The following is a 15,032-nucleotide window of genomic DNA, read 5'->3' as shown; positions in this document are numbered from 1 at the left end:
TGTACCAGTTCATGTTAAATGTTGAATTCTGCTTAAGTCGGTGCTAGGGGGCGTGGACGGTAGTTTGCACTTTGACAGTACCGTCCATGAACAGGCTCAATCAAACCGAGCCTGCAACATTTTCAATTTTGCCGTGTTGGGCTTTCTTTAGGGATTCTTATTTTCTCTATTTTATCGCCACATCAGCGTTGTTTGTGCCGTGTGGAGGCTGTAAAAAGTCGCCCCGTACATTCAATCAGAGATGTTATATTTCCGATCCTTAAAGATCGTTCAGCACGACATTATTGGTGTGCTTGTTGTATTTTAGTTCTTTCAATTTGGCTATTTTTCGTGTTGGGTGGTTCCAGTATTCCTCACTTGAATACTGTTGAATCACCCTTAGGATATGTGGCCTGCTTTTAAATTTGTCTTTTGACGTCTTATCTGTGATATGCAGGCTTCATAACCTCTGATCCCCATTCAAAATTCCATTTTATTTAGTTTCGCCCATTGTTTTCTCGTTTAGGGCACACGCATTTTTTTACTTGGGGACCATATGCCGCTTTTCATGGAATGGCACGATAACCGCCATATGAACACACCTGCGGATGTTTCAAAATTCTAAATTGTACCAGTTCATGGTAAATGTTGAATTCTGCTTAAGCCGGTGCTAGGGGCGTGGACGGTAGTTTGCACTTTGACAGTACCGTCCATGAACAGGCTCAATCAAACCGAGCCTGCAACATTTTCAATTTTGCCGTGTTGGGCTTTCTTTAGGGATTCTTATTTTCTCTATTTTATCGCCACATCAGCGTTGTTTGTGCCGTGTGGAGGCTGTAAAAAGTCGCCCCGTAAGTTTGCAGACAAGTTAAAATAAGAAGGATTTTGCAGACAAGTTACTTATAGAACAGAATAAAAATTAATAGGGGAATATTAGAAAAATCTGTATTTTGCAGCCAGAATTAATGTTGAATTTTGCAGACAAGTTAAAATAAGAAGGATTTTGCAGACAAGTTAACTATAGAACAGAATATAAAATGAAAAAAGGAATATTAGAAAAATCTGTATTTCGCAGACAGAAAAAAATGTTGAATTTTGCAGACAAGTTAAAATAAAAAGGATTTTGCAGACAAGTTAGATATAGAACAAAATATAAAATGATAGGATAACATAAGGAAAAACTGTATTTCGCAGACAGAATTAATGTTGAATTTTGCAGACAAGTTAAAATAAGAAGGATTTTGCAGACGAGTTAGATATAGAACAGAATAAAAAATGATGGGGGGACATAAGGAAGACAAGTTAACTATAGAACAGAATATAAAATGAAAAAAGGAATATTAGAAAAATCTGTATTTCACAGACAGAAAAAAATGTTGAATTTTGCAGACAAGTTAAAATAAGAAGGATTTTGCAGACAAGTTAAATATAGAACAGAATATAAAATGAAAAAATGAATATTAGAAAAATCTGTATTTCGCAGACAGAAAAAATGTTGAATTTTGCAGACAAGTTAAAATAAGAAGGATTTTGCAGACAAGTTAGATATAGAACAGAATAAAAAATGATGGGGGGACATAAGGAAAATCTGTATTTTGCAGACAGAAATAAAGTTGAAGTTTGCAGACAAGTAAGAAGGATTTTGCAGACAAGTTAGATATAGAACAGAATAAAAAATGATGGGGGAACATAAGGAAAATCTGTATTTCGCAGACAGAAATAAAGTTGAAGTTTGCAGACAAGTTAAAATAAGAAGGATTTTGCAGACAAGTTAGATATAGAACAGAATAAAAAATGATGGGGGAACATAAGGAAAATCTGTATTTCGCAGACAGAAATAAAGTTGAAGTTTGCAGACAAGTTAAAATAAGAAGGATTTTGCAGACAAGTTACTTATAGAACAGAATAAAAATTAATAGGGGAATATTAGAAAAATCTGTATTTTGCAGCCAGAATTAATGTTGAATTTTGCAGACAAGTTAAAATAAGAAGGATTTTGCAGACAAGTTAACTATAGAACAGAATATAAAATGAAAAAAGGAATATTAGAAAAATCTGTATTTCGCAGACAGAAAAAAATGTTGAATTTTGCAGACAAGTTAAAATAAGAAGAATTTTGCAGACAAGTTAAATATAGAACAAAATATAAATTTATATTTTGTTCTATATCTAACTTGTTTGCAAAATTCAATCTTAATTCTCCTTGCAAAATACAGATTTTCCTAATAGTCAACTGTTCTGAATTTAATTTGTCTGCAAAATTCAACATAAATTCTGTCTGCAAAATATAGATTTTCCTTATTTTCACCTATGATTTTATATTTTGTTCTTAAGTTAACTTGTCCGCAAAATCCTTCTTAGTTTAACTTGTCTGCAAAATTCAACCTCTAGTCTGTCTACAGTATACTTTATGTATTAACTTAAAAAAGTTAATTAATATTGTTTGTTTGTTATAATCATTATATTCTGTTTCATACAATATTGAATAACTTAGTGTTTTTTAATTATATTCATATATTTTTTTTATAAAAGCATAAATTTAAAAAAAAAACAAATTAAAACTATTTTTTAAATAATAAATAGAGTTTTGCAAATAATTATAGATCTTTCTAGATGGCATTAAATCAATAGAATTGCCCATTCACACCTTTTGACAAGGGATTAAACACCCCCTATATAATCTATATTGTCTGCAAAATCTAACTTCCTTCTTTATTTAACTTGTCTGAAAAATCCCTCTATGCAAAGTCGTCAACCCATTTTTTCACTTAAAATTATTTTCGCGAAAACCTTTCCTTTCTTGTATTAAGTTCATTTCCTACACTATCCAAAATGGCGACGGGTGCACTTTTCGGTAATGCGAGCGGCCGCTCTCAAAGTAAAAATCTGGTTGAATTTCGTGCTGGCAAGATGTACATGAAGGGCAAAATGGTCCACCCTGATAAAAGAAAGGGTTTGGTATATGTGTATCAGTCAGACGACTCGTTAATGCATTTTTGTTGGAAAGATCGGACAAGCGGAAGTATCGAAGACGTAAGAATTTTTTGCACTGTCATTAATTATCGCCGTTCCTTTCACTTATTTCCATGCAAATATAACATTTTATATAATAAATAATTATTTATGTATCAGGAAAATCGTAGTGATATCCTTTAATTGTCCTATTTTTAATCTATGCTACAGTAATTTCACTAATTTGTACATGTTACCCAGTCTGATACTGTACCCCACCCGTTATGGACTCGGCCTCGAGTCATTTCGACACATTACAAAATGAACGTACACGTAAACTTGGACATAATCGTACACATCAACTTGACCTATCTTTTTATGAAAATCCTATGAATAGAGAAGTAAGATAAAAATGTTTTGCTATTTTTTTTTTATAAATTTGACAATTTGAAGGGCCAGCTCACAAAGCAAGCTTAACACTAACAGTAATGCGAGTGCCTGCTAGATACTGATGGCTTTGAAAACTTTTGTTGGAAATGGGAAATTGACACATGGCAACTTTTTAAATTACATAGAGGATATTTGTTTAGTTCAGTGTAAGATCGGAATATATTTCACTGAGTGAGCACCAAAAGGTATATTTCACGAGTGGCGCAGCCACGAGTGAAATACGAACTTTTGGTGTTCACAAGGTGAAATATATTTTGATCTTACACTAAACTAAACAAATTTTCTTTTTATTATATGCAAAGAAACGTTTTAAAAAGACATAAAACCTAATATTGAATTAATACCAATACTGTGCACGCTGGCATTTCACTGAAACAACGTAAGGGGCTTAAACTCAAAACAGTGAAATTATCAAAGTGGTAATTTCACTGTTTCAAACAGTGAAATTACCAGTTTTAAATCACTGATATATTTCTATAAACCATCGAAAAGCATGTAATAAAAGATAACAATAAAATCCGAAGAATTCTGATTGAAAACTGATGCATAGACTGGTTTCCTGCACACTTTTATGGGAACCAATATTATTATTTCAATATAGGACAGGGAACCAGAATAAACGGAAGCAGTGCATAAAAAAAAGAATGGCACTTTAAAAATGGAAAATTTAAAATAAAATGATCGACTTCGCTGTTTAAATTATAATGTACTATAATTTATGTCCAAAAGCTCGCTTTGAGGTTTTGCCTTATTCATATTATTAGTATATCAATGCACTTGTTCCATTTTCAGTCGCAACGCTGCGGCGATTTTTCTTTAGCCAAAAAATTGCTTTTGTTCAACTTCTGTTAATAACACTAAAAATTTTATTTTAATACTACTAATAGCGCCATTAACTTAATTAAGTGCTTCAAAAATACTAATAATAAGGCACCCAGGGATAGCTATCTCATGTTACAATGTTTATAGATTTTTTTGTAATGTCCTATTATTACAAAAAGATGTGTTGTAAACCTGCATCCCTCCCGATGAGCCCAAAAATTTCAGGAAAATTAATTTTTAGAAAAATGTACTTAAGATTTTAAGAAAAGTAAAAATAGTCTAGCAATAATTAACATGTCTTGTGGGATTAATGACTTTATTTTGAAGTACTTATCACCATATTTCTACATTGTTACTCAAGTAGTAAGGACTATTTTTGCATGTTTTGACCTGTTTTTTGGTAATTTACTTGGATTGTATGTGTTGTTTGAATTGTGTAAATTGCTTTCTTTGTTAAGTTCACAATATTTTACATAAAAAAATGTTTATGAATGTGAATGTGCAGGCATGCTGCTTTAAGGCTAGTTTATTTTTAATCAGGGGTATGATTATTTTTAATTTTTCAGGATTTGATCATATTCCCTGATGATATAGAATTCAAGCATGTGAAACAGTGCACAACAGGGAGAGTTTATGTGCTTAAATTTAAGTCCTCAACAAGAAAGTTTTTCTTTTGGATGCAGGTAAGCAGGATTTAAAATCAAATCAATTTTCCTCATATTCATTGTAAAGAGTCACAGTAAATGAAGTCCATAAAATCCTTAATCCAGCTGAAAATCCAGTTTTGGCTTATTTCTTTTATCACACATTGGCTGTTTTCAGAGATGTTAAAACTTACTTCTTGATACTCTTCAATGGTCATGACAATGTGCATGTGTATCGTGACGCTTAGTTAAACTATCTTTACTAATTATTACAAAGTTTCACAAGTAAAATGGTACATGTTACAGTGATTAATCTAGATGTGCGTCTTGCATAAAATACGCACAAAAATCGAAAAAGACGCACAGTTTCAAAATATGTGCGTTCAATTTGACGCATGCAAATCAGGTAGTTTATAATCCAAAATATCACGATTAGTGATTTCTATGTACCGTTTGATTACTTTAATTTCATCATTTGAATAATTTTTCAATTTCTTCAGTTGAATAATTTAATTTCCGATAATTCAGTGTTGCATCTAGGACGCGCGATTGCGCGATTTGCGCATATTTTAAGCAGATCGCGCATTTTAATGAAGTCAACGCGTGCCAAGTCGCGCATCTGACAATTTTTTAACTTTATTCATTTCATCTTCATCGTGCCTTGAAAGCTTCAGCCATGTTTGTTTTCACTTGTGGTAATGACTAAAATACGTACTAAAAAGCGTGTAGCAGCCGACTGGGTCATCTCGCGAGTGTTTTGTAGTATTCGTCAATATTTTATTTTTTCTACTTCCGTTTTTGAGCGGACGATAGCTGTCAAAAATGCCTGAACGTAAAATAAATGAATTTTTTTCGATAAGTCATAGTGTATTGTAAATGTGTGTCCCCCAATTTTTTTTCAAGTCCCCCACATTTTTCAGTTGAGTGGGGGACAATCCCCCATAATTTTGAAATTCTAGATGCAACACTGATAATTACAGGTGCAAGACTCATCCCCCCATTTGCTTGAAACGTTAAATCGCAAGAAATTGTTGCTTGTGATCTGTAACCGCCCAATATCGGCATTAGCCAATCAGAGCGTCCATTTTGCATGAGAGCGAATCGCCTACAATGGTGAAATATACAACGAAGTTGAGGCAGAGATCTGCCTGCACCATTGGCCCTAAAAAAATGAGAATGGCACAGAAAAATCGTCAGCAAAGGGCCAAGGGCGCATCTAAAATCTGTGCCAGACTTCTATTGTATGTTATTTAGTCATCCAGACAATACTGGTACCAACAGCAACAGGTTACCCATTCCCCTGTGATTACGCATATTCTTGTGTTTATCTATTTCCCTATAGAATTTTTCCAAGTTATCTACTTACCTAATCCCTTTCCCACACAGATGCGCATTTCTACTTCCGCATTTCTACTACCGTAAATTTAATCCAATAAAGCAAACAAAAAATCATAAATCTACTTAATATTTAAAATAATTATCAGTAACTGAAAAAAGTGTTGCTATTTAAGAAATGCTGTAAGTTACAGTATAATCTGACAGGTGTGTAATTGATTTCCCCTAAGGTCACTCAAGTTCACGCGGTGTGTAAAAAAAAAGATGTCTATTACGTCATCAAAATATTTGACAGGGTGATTAACCAATCAGGGTAACATTGTGCATGACTTTTTTTCATGATCAAAAGGTCTGTCTGTGTATGCTTTCTACACAGGCATACAAGGAGCAATAAAAGTCGTCAGTATATATACAGTGTGACAGGGTTATTTTGTGCAATTATGAACAATTAAAATGGATAATGCACAGTATTAGACATAAGTAGTATTAGAGAATATAAATTATGCAAATTAGATCTTTGAGCAGCCAATAAAAATTGTTTTGCCTGCAATTAATATTAGTACCAAAAATAAATTTTTTATACACTTTAATATTTAGTTACTTAATCGCTTGTTATAAAACATGCAAATCATGTCAAGGATCTGCTATTAAAAAAAAAATTTCTGCTAAGACGCATTTATTTGGCTATATGACTCATTGATTTTGCTACAGGACTCATTGTTTTCAAACATGTGCGTCATCCGACGCATTGTAAGGAATTTCTAGATTAATCACTGTGTTAGATCGGGCACCTTGAATGTGGTTACCTTTGGATATAAGAAGCAGTCACAATTTCAAATCTAAAAGAAGAAAAATTTCAGACTTATAACCATTTGTTAATTTTAATGCCTAAAATTAAATGAAAAATGCATGTATCAATATCATTGAATGACTTGTTATATTTTAAGGAGCCAAAGACTGACAAAGATGATGACAATTGCAAGAAAGTGAACGAATTTCTAAACAACCCTCCTACCCCGGGGTCCAGCCGAGGTGCTGGTGGGTCTGGTACTTTACCATCAGATCTTGCCAATTTAGGTATGCTGTTGTGCTTGTTGCTTACTGTATGAACTGTTGATTTATTGTTCAAATATTTGAAGGATCAGCAATGTCCAGTTGTGGTATCACTGATTGCTGAATGATGTTATCTTATATTATATCTTCCATTAGTGTCAAACCCCTCGTGGGGACGTAGACATGACTCTAGACTTTAGAGAGATACAAGGGAATCTGGGAACAAGTCCCTAGCTAGAATAGACCCCTTGGGTCTTTTACTTGCCCAGTGTATAGCACTGATACATGCAAGGATTACCTGGATTTCTTACCAGTACACCTCTAGGTAAAAATCCCAAGGGTGTCTCCCAGGATCGAACCCGGGACCTTAGGAGTAGCAGTCAGTGATCTTACCAACTGAACATTCTCACCACCTTTAAGAAAATTATAGACTGTTTCTTTGTTGCTTAAATAAATTGCCTTTTAGTCTTCAAGATAATATTTAAACCTTGAAACTGAGTTGCTATATATTGAGACTGTACAGCTTTACTTTTTAGCTCGACTATTCGATAAGAATAAGTAGAGCTATTGTAGTCACCCGAGCGTCGGCGTCGGCGTTGGTGTCCGCGTCGGCGTAACCACTTATGTTAAAGTTTTTGTAATAGTTCAAATATTTTCAAAGTCCATTGACATATGGCTTTGAAACTTGGCACACTTGTTCACCATCATGACCCCAACCTGTAGACAGGAGGAGGTAACTGTATCAAGCATTTTGACAGAATTATGCCCCTTTTTCGACTTAGAATTTACGTTAAAGTTTTTGTAATAGTTCAAATATTTTCAAAGTCCATTGACATATGGCTTTGAAACTTTGCACACTTGTTCACCATCATGACCCCAACCTGTAGACAGGAGGAGGTAACTGTATCAAGCATTTTGACAGAATTATGCCCCTTTTTCGACTTAGAATTTACGTTAAAGTTTTTGTAATAGTTCAAATATTTTCAAAGTCCATTGACATATGGCTTTGAAACTTGGCACACTTGTTCACCATCATGACCCCAACCTGTAAACAGGAGGAGGTAACTGTATCAAGCATTTTGACAGAATTATGCCCCTTTTTCGACTTAGAATTTACGTTAAAGTTTTTGTAATAGTTCAAATATTTTCAAAGTCCATTGACATATGGCTTTGAAACTTTGCACACTTGTTCACCATCATTACCCCAACCTGTAAACAGGAGAAGGTAATTGTATCAAGCATTTTTTTTTACTATCAAGCAGTAAGAATAGTCGAGCGTTGCTGTCCTACCGACAGCTCTTGTTAAATGGAAAAATTGTTTGAATATTTGAAAATTACTCAAAAGCACCTAAAAAATTACTAGGAACTGTCCAATCTTGCTATCTGATAGTGACAATAAATAAATGAATGTACATATTAAGTAAACCTTCAGCCTGCTGGCTGCAACATATTAAACCTATGCTACCAGTGCAGACCAAGATCAGCCAGCACATCCGTCAATCATAGTCTGCATTGTTCCCTATTCAGCTCCCTATTCCCAATATTGGGAAATTTTCCCTTTAAATGATAAATGGTTTTGTAAAGATTGAAGGATAGACAACGCAATTTAAGATATTTACTGAGGTAAGGGTTTACATACAAATGTACAAAAATATGAAAATGTGTCTGTATATAGAAATTCTTGAGAAAAAAAAGTATTTAAAGAAATTTTTAGTATTGATTTTTTTTTTTCAGTCGATAATGTATGAAATAAAGACTGATTTTTGTTTGGTATATTTATTTTAGCTGAAGATTCCGATCTACAAAATCTTTAAAAAAAATGTTTCAATTCATAATGTATAAAATAAACACTGATTTTTTGTTTGGTGTATTTATTTTAGCTGGAGATTCCGATCTACAAAGTATACTTGGAGGGATGAGCCAACAACAGTTGATGCAATTGTTAGGTTAGTAGATAAAGTATATGTAATTTTTTAGTCTTCTTTAAAAAAAAATTTAAGTCACCGATAAGCGTACAATTTTCATTAACCTGTTATAATGGTAAATGCCTGTAAATCATTGGACACATAACTTACAGGGTTTGGCCTTTCCTAATGTCCTTATGAAGTTGTGTTTTAACTTGAGAAATGTTTTTTTACTAAAAAATACTGAAGATGTTCTAAACAGTCCACTTGTGCCAGATATATATAGAATACTAGTTACAAGTGCAGGTTGGCAGGTCCATCTAAATGCCCACAGTTCCTTAAATACTGCTCTGGTGTACATGTTCATTGTTAGTATTCTATCAGCAGCAACAGATGAATGTCACCTTACAATCTAAGGAGTCTCTGGGTAACATGAATTTATGTATAGACCGTATCTTAGTTAAGTTTTTATAATCTTTTTGAAATTGTATCTTAGTTAAGTTTTTATAATCTTATTGAAATTGGTATGTGTAATATGAAAATGATCATGACTTTTTTAGCTAGATTTTAATGATTAGATGTGTTGGTTTTTATCTTAATCTAAATTAGCCCATGTTCTGTATATCATACTAGACAGATATACATGTAAGAAACAGTTATAATTTCATGTTTTAGTAAGATACAGAATATGTACAGAAAATGGGAAAATATGCAAAATTTCAAATCAACAGAATATGAAGATGGAAAATATTAAATTTCAACTTAATTGAAAATATGTAGATGAAAGAAGTAACACATTTCAAATCAGTAGAATATTAAGATGGAAAAATATACCAATCTCAAATTGTAACATTTTAAAATGCTTTAATTTTTTTTATTACAGGTGGTATGAATATGGGAGGGCCCGGTGGCGGTCTCTCTGCATTAATGGGCCGTCCTGGTAGTGTCCAATCAACAGCCTCAGAACCGTAGGTTGAAAATCTTTCCTTCGACTCATTTTCTTGGCATATCTAATTTATAAAGGTCAATGTAATCAAATTAAACTAGTTCTTATTCCTGCACAAGTATTTACATAGAACATGTAACGAAATTTTAAGCAAGGTAAAAAATGGATTTTTTTAGCCTTCCAGTAATTTATAACAAAAAAATATGGCTTAAATTTATATTATAAACCTCATTTCTTGTACTTCATTTATCTAGACCTTTAAGAGTGCAGTCGTCTCCGGGAACCAGGGGTGGATCATCTGACACGCCCTCTCAGCCACGCCCTGTGACAGCCGCCGCCCTACCATCCCAGAATACTACAACAACGTCGGCCACAACTGGCAGCACAACTACAACATCAGCTGGTCAGAGCTCCAGTGCTAACAAACCTGCGATACAGTTGAGTGATTTACAGAACATACTTTCTAATATGACTGGTGAGTGTCAAGTGAATTATAAGTTAAGGAATTTGTAAGAATGTAGACTTTGTTATTCAGTGTAAAAAACTGACATACTTTGGTACAAATGTCTTATGCAGCATTGCTATATATTTATGTAGCTCAAATAAGCAATATAATGACCAGCATTGAGAGGGGCACAACAAAAAATTTTGACTGCTCAAATATGTTATGTTTGAAAATAAATGGCCAGGTTAACTTAACTTTAAGGGTTTGTAGTGACCTTTTAAACTGTTTTTTACTCTCTGAAATATAGTTTGTCTTGTTGTATGCTAGGACAAGGTTTATAAAAGCATGAAATTAGTAAGACAGTATTGTCACGGGTTTGTTAGAAAATATGAATGATTTATTGATACATTTATTTTTCTCTTTATTTTCAGTACCAGCTGAAAAGGAATGTAAGTATTCATGCATTAATTAATTATATGTTTTTTAAATAAGATGGAAGTCTTGGTTCTAAGTTGCATTAGAAAATAAGTGCAAAGAAATTTTAACCTTGCTGAACTTAAATATTAGAGATTTTCATGAAACAATTAAGAGATTTCCATGGGTATGGTCAATTGATCAATTGCTCACTGTTCTGGTATTTGTTTTCCATTATAAGCTTTGAAGTGCATGTATTTAATGTTATAGAGATTTCCTACTATCATTTGGAAGTTTAGTGTTTCTACTCACATCTGAAATAATACTGAAGGTCACCGTCAGTCAACCTCTATCAATAAAAGCTGTACAGCAAAAGTTACCATTTGACTTTTATATTCTGTGTGACATAGAACACAATAATAAAAAAAAAAAAAAAAAAAAAAAACTTGTAAGAGTGATGCTTTGTTAGTAAAATTAATAAATGTACCGTGAAAAATAAGTACCTGTACCTCTTAAACATTGATGAAGCTACTGGTATTTGAAAATTCCTAGGTTAACAACAAGTCATGTCCTCTCAGAACCCCAGCCTTTATTTTGTTTGAAAAATTAAGAACAAAACTAAATTATATTGTATAAATTTTTTTTTTCAAAAGTTTTTTTCTTATTCTATTTTAATTTTTGGCCACCCAGATTAGACCCCCAGGTAGCCTACATCTAGGGACTGTCCCAACATCTAGGGACCCACATTATAAATAACTTAACTTTTCTTTTTTTTAAAATCCTCAGAATTGGGTTAGGGAAAATTAAAAAACATAACGGGGGGGGCATGTCGGGTTTTAAAAAATTTTAAACCAGATTTTCTTTAAATTTATGGGAATTTAAATTTTTGCAGAAAGGGGCTAAAAATGTTTTTTCAGTTTTTTCCCAGCAATTGATTTTGGTCGGCATTAAACCCCGGGTCCATGTTTCCTTTTTCCGGGGGGGCCCCCAATTTTGGAGATGTACCCCAAGAGGTTTTGACCCAAATATCAAACCTTTGAAGGGGGGGTTTGCTACCAAAATCAGAGGAGGAGCTTAGAGCTACAATAACGTCCCCTCAGTTCAAACAGGTAAAGTGTAGCTCATTTATAACAACACAAATATTTTTTGCTGTGTGTATGAATCTTGACAAATCTTATGATTCCTTTATGTGAGATTGTATTCAGCTAGCTTACAGAACAACAATGGATCTACTCCGGTGCCTCTTCTTGTCAGAAATAATGTTTGGATGGGCATCTGAGGTCTTCTTCCACCAGTAAAACTGAAAAGTCGCCATATGACTTTTACTATTAGAGCTGTCATTGATTCAATGCAAAGCATATCAACGATATATCGATATCAAGTGTCTAAAATCAACGATACACCGATATATCGATAATATCCTATACTCACTTGTCTGTCATTCACTTTCATACCTGTTTCAATGATTTCAGTCAAAAACATGTTCTGTACAGTGTCTTGTCCACTGCATGATTTTTTCTAGACAATATTTTTTGTCACCATTGCTATGAAATAATTCCACTATATAACAAAAGCATAACATTAGATATAAATAACTGCTTCTGTATATATTTTGGGTGAATTTTATAATTTCTAGACATTTAATTTATTAGTCAAAAGTATCGATGTTTTAAAATGTGTATCGATTATTGATCGGCAAAAAAATATCAACGATACATCGATATTGTCGATATCGATGACAGCTCTATTTACTATGTTGGTGCAATGTAAAATCCAACCAAAAAGAAAGAAAAAAAGAATATGAAATTCTTAGGATAGAAAAAATGAGTATAGTAAATATAAATATAGTAAAGGATCTGTAACTAACTGCAGAGTTAGTAGTAAAAGAAATCTGAAAATTATTTAGCAGGGATGCTGAGTGTCAAAAACACTTAATTTGCTGCAATGTAAAAAAGTTGGAACATTGTCCAGTTAATTTATTGCAGAGTCCAAAGCCTGTTGGCATAGTCAGGCTTTGATTGTCAAAGTTATATTCACAATTAATTTACAGGGTTTATTGACTTGATACAGTCAAACCATTGTCAGTGAACAAAAGTCATGCAAAGGAGAGACTGAATATGGCCTCAATAGACAAGTGGTCTTTATTTTGAGGTTTATCTGTTCTGTGTTATCAATAAAGTGTTGTTGGTTAAAGGTCACCTTTGTTTATAGGGTGATCTCTATTCAGAGATGATGATTAACTCAGGTTTGACTGTAGTTACTTTACTGTGAAATACACCTTTTCTAACATAATTACATGGAGATTAATTTAAAAAAAAAATTAACACACATTGACTGTTGTTCTAGAAAATGTTTTTGAGGAAAACCCTGGAAGGGTGTTAGAATTTCAAAAATATAGATGTATTAATGAGAAATGTGTTTTTTATATGTGTTTATTTAATAAAGCACTTGTATTATACATACATATGTCAGGCATTGTCGTCGTTCAGTTCGGCACTACAGTCGGGTCAACTAGGACCACTGATGACTCAATTTGGTCTTGGAGAGGATGTAGCTAACGCTGCGGCACAAGGAGGTAAGAGATGATTTGAGCCGCGTCATGACCAAACCAACATAATTGGTTTGCGACCAGCATGGATCCAGACCAGCCTGCGCATCCATGCAATCTGATAAGGATCCGTACTGTTCGCTCACAAACTCTATAACAAGTGGAGAAACTGATAGTGAACAGCATGGATCCTGATCAGACTGGGCGGATGCGCAGGCTGGTCTGGATTCATGCTGGTGGCAAACACATTATGTTGGTTTTGTCACGACAGGGCTCATTATTAATATATATGTCACTATAACTACATTATTATTATATATGTCACTATAACTCTTAAGAAAGAGTAAAGCACATCTTTGTGAAATACCATTAGATTTTGTAAGAAAAAAAGATAAGTGTGCATGACTTTAGTCTATTTATTGTATTGATTTAATCTTTTAGGAGTATTCTAGTTAATATCTAAAAAGATGCCATTATGAGCATGTTAAACAAATCTCAAAACCATCATTCTTCTTAAATCTGAATGGGCTTGAAGCCTCTGTGACATTGAATTCTTTCAAATGAAAAAGTCAATGAGGGGTTGCCTTTAAGCATCAGAATTGCAGCTAAAGAGGGGCTTGAAGAGATGCCTTTATGAGCATGTTAAACAAATCTCAAAACCATTATTCTTCTTAAACCTGAATGGGCTTGAAGCCTCTGTGACATTGAATTCTTTCAAATGAAAAAGTTTGAGGGGTTGCCTTTAAAGCATCAGAATTGCAGCTAAAGAGGGGCTTGAATAGCTTGAGTCACTATCTATGCATCTCTTAGCTCCAGCAGGTGAGGTGGTTTTGACTCCGAGTGTTGCTTTAGGTTTGAAATCATCTTTATGGTGCCGTATGACCTAAATAGTGTTGGTGCACCGTAAAAACATACATGTACAAAACAAAGCTTTCCTCCTAACTAGTGTATAAGACAGGTGGAGGGTTTTACTCATATCATCCTCGTGCCTGAAATATTGTATGCAGAATAATCTGGAAGTCATCTTCCATTAGTACAACTAGAAAATTCCCATGTGACCATAATAGTGTGAGTGCCAATGAAAATACATGCGTGAAAATATAAAAAATTCTTTTTCATTTATTTTGCAGATTTGGAAGCATTTGTGAAGGCCATGCAGGTACAACAGAAATCGAAAGAAGCGAAGAAAGACCAGCCAGAAGCTATGGACCAAGATTAGAAATTTAACTTTTGATTTTCAAGTTTATTGGGAAATGTTACATTGTGATTTCCTGACATTTTGAATTGATGATTGGATAAAGTTTGACTTAGTTATTAGATCATTTTGATGAATGGACAATGTTTTGTGAAAATAAATACACATGAAACTTTTTAAATCGTTTGTTAGAAAGTTCTTATTTCTTGTTGTATAAAAATTTAAAAGAAATATCAAAATAATTTACAAGTGAAGTATTAAGAATTATTTAATTAACTATAGTTTAATGGTTCTTGTGATGTTGGTTTGAAATTTTTCAGTTTTGAAATACATGTCAAACTTGAA

General features: G+C 33.3%; 1 protein-coding gene across 1 annotated transcript; it reads left to right on the top strand.

The window, feature by feature from the left end:
• Positions 1-2,791: 2,791 nt before the first annotated feature.
• On the top strand, positions 2,792-15,032 carry LOC132757507 (proteasomal ubiquitin receptor ADRM1-B-like). Its single transcript, XM_060748813.1, has 10 exons — positions 2,792-3,012; positions 4,770-4,886; positions 7,130-7,259; positions 9,116-9,181; positions 10,023-10,107; positions 10,340-10,560; positions 10,962-10,983; positions 11,987-12,053; positions 13,417-13,519; positions 14,623-15,032. The coding sequence occupies exons 1-10, from the start codon at positions 2,812-2,814 to the stop codon at positions 14,709-14,711; spliced, it is 1,101 nt and encodes a 366-aa protein (XP_060604796.1). The 5' UTR covers positions 2,792-2,811; the 3' UTR covers positions 14,712-15,032.

The sequence above is a fragment of the Ruditapes philippinarum genome, unplaced genomic scaffold, assembly GCF_026571515.1.
Source record: "Ruditapes philippinarum isolate M1 unplaced genomic scaffold, ASM2657151v2 ctg1267_1_1_1_1, whole genome shotgun sequence".
Lineage (NCBI taxonomy): Eukaryota > Metazoa > Mollusca > Bivalvia > Venerida > Veneridae > Ruditapes > Ruditapes philippinarum.
This window is presented reverse-complemented; position numbering and strand designations above follow the sequence as displayed.

Coding starts and splice junctions, on each gene's coding strand:
- LOC132757507 (XM_060748813.1), top strand. CDS start 2,812: ATGGCGACGGGTGCACTTTTCGGTAATGCGAGCGGCCGCTCTCAAAGT. Junction 10,108..10,339: donor CAATCAACAGCCTCAGAACC/GTAGGTTGAAAA, acceptor TCATTTATCTAG/ACCTTTAAGAGTGCAGTCGT. Junction 13,520..14,622: donor TAACGCTGCGGCACAAGGAG/GTAAGAGATGAT, acceptor TTTATTTTGCAG/ATTTGGAAGCATTTGTGAAG.